Source organism: Leuciscus leuciscus (assembly GCF_965113295.1).
Source record: "Leuciscus leuciscus genome assembly, chromosome: 14".
NCBI lineage: Eukaryota > Metazoa > Chordata > Actinopteri > Cypriniformes > Leuciscidae > Leuciscus > Leuciscus leuciscus.
The window spans coordinates 41,942,533-41,945,032 of record NC_138738.1 but is presented as its reverse complement, the minus strand read 5'-3'; the positions used below and the strand labels follow the sequence as shown (position 1 = coordinate 41,945,032).

Sequence of the window (2,500 nt, the reverse complement as noted above, 5' to 3'; positions counted from 1 at the left end):
GGCCGTACGAGGCGTAATACGGCAGACGCTGGGCCTCTGCACACACACAATGTTTATTGTTATTAATATCGTCATAACTGGCACCTTTATTTCACCTTCATGTTTCTCGCCACTGATTTTTAATGAAGCTTGTTTCCGCCACGGAGTAGAAAATAAAAAGGCCATTGCAAATTTTTTATCTCACAAATCTGACTTTTTTCTCGCAATTGCATGTTTATATCTTGCAAATTTGACTGTTTTAAATTGTGATATAAACTCGCAAATCTGAGTTTTTTCCTCGCAATTGCAATTTAGAAGTCAGAATTATGAGAAATAAACTTGCAATTGCAAGAAATATTTTGCAAAATAAAATCAGAATTGCAATATATAAATTGCTAGATATAAAAAAAAATTATCTTAGAATTGTGAGATATAAATCTCCAATTGCAAGAACATTTCCAAAGTGCATATAAAAGACACAATTCTGCGAAAAAACGTCAGAATTGCAATATGTAAATTTATAATTATTACTTAGAAGTTTTAAAGTCTGAACTGCGAGATAAAACGTTGCAAATCTGTAAAACAAAGCCAGAATTGCAATATATAAAATCAAGATTCTTTGTGAAAAAAGTCATAATAAACAGTATAAATATACTAAGATATACAGTTTTTTCTCTCAAAATTGTCAGATATAAACTCACAATTGCAAGAAAATTCTGATTGTCAGATAACAATTCCCTTTTTTATTCATTTTTTTATTCCATGACGGAAACCAGCTTCCATAGATTTTATTATGTGTGTTGATGATATGACAAGAAGCACACCAATAAAGCGCTGATATTAAACTGAATGTGAGAGACGGATGGATGGATGGATGGATGGATGGATGGATGGATGGATGGATGGATGGACTGGTGGTCTGATGGAGTGATAGAGTGACAGAGTGATAGACAGATATACTGATAGAGTGATAGACTGATGGACTGATGGAGTGATAGACTGATAGAGTGATAGACTGATAGAGTGATAGACTGATGGACTGATGGAGTGATAGAGTGATAGACTGATGGACTGATGGAGTGATAGACTGATAGACTGATAGAGTGATAGACTGATGGACTGACAGAGTGATAGACTGATGGACTGATAGAGTGATAGACTGATGGACTGATAGAGTGATAGACTGATGGACTGATAGAGTGATATACTGATAGAGTGATAGAGTGATAGACTGATGGACTGATGGAGTGATAGAGTGATAGAGTGATAGACTGATGGACTGATGGAGTGATAGAGTGATGGACTGATAGAGTGATAGACTGATAGAGTGATAGACAGATATACTGATAGAGTGATAGACTGATGGACTGATGGAGTGATAGACTGATAGAGTGATAGAGTGAAAGAGTGAAAGAGTGAAAGAGTGATAGACTGATAGACTGATGGACTGATGGACTGATGGAGTGATAGAGTGATAGACTGATGGACTGATGGAGTGATAGACTGATAGACTGATAGAGTGATAGAGTGATAGAGTGAAAGAGTGATAGACTGATGGACTGATGGAGTGATAGAGTGATGGACTGATGGACTGATGGAGTGATAGAGTGATAGAGTGATAGACTGATGGACTGATGGAGTGATAGAGTGATGGACTGATAGAGTGATAGACTGATAGAGTGATAGACAGATATACTGATAGAGTGATAGACTGATGGACTGATGGAGTGATAGACTGATAGAGTGATAGAGTGAAAGAGTGAAAGAGTGATAGACTGATGGACTGATGGAGTGATAGAGTGATAGACTGATGGACTGATGGAGTGATAGAGTGATAGACTGATGGACTGATGGAGTGATAGACTGATAGACTGATAGAGTGATAGAGTGATAGACTGATGGAGTGATAGAGTGATAGACTGATGGACTGATGGAGTGATAGAGTGATAGACTGATGGACTGATGGAGTGATAGACTGATGGACTGATAGAGTGATAGAGTGATAGACTGATGGACTGATAGAGTGAAAGACTGATGGGCTGATGGACTGATAGAGTGATAGAATGATGGACTGATAGACTGATAGAGTGATAGACTGATGGACTGATGGAGTGATAGAGTGATAGACTGATGGAGTGATAGACTGATGGACTGATAGAGTGATAGACTGATGGGCTGATGGACTGATAGAGTGATAGAATGATGGACTGATAGACTGATAGAGTGATAGACTGATGGACTGATAGAGTGATAGAGTGATAGAGTGATAGACTGATAGAGTAATAGAGTGATAGACTGATAGAGTGATAGACTGATGGACTGATAGAGTGATAGAGTGATAGACTGATGGGCTGATGGACTGATAGAGTGATAGAATGATGGACTGATAGACTGATAGAGTGATAGACTGATGGACTGATAGAGTGATAGACTGATAGAGTGATAGACTGATGGGCTGATGGACTGATAGAGTGATAGAGTGATAGAATGATGGACTGATAGACTGATAGAGTGATAGACT

General features: G+C 38.1%; 1 protein-coding gene across 1 annotated transcript in view; it reads right to left on the bottom strand.

Annotated features, from left to right (window-relative positions):
• Positions 1-2,500, bottom strand: part of cacna1ib (calcium voltage-gated channel subunit alpha1 Ib) — a 95,178-nt gene that overhangs the window by 37,013 nt on the left and 55,665 nt on the right. The window contains exon 18 of the mRNA XM_082137076.1: positions 1-36. This exon is cut by the window's left edge and continues 116 nt beyond it. Coding sequence (XP_081993202.1) covers positions 1-36 — 36 coding nt within the window. The remainder of the gene's footprint in view (positions 37-2,500) is intronic.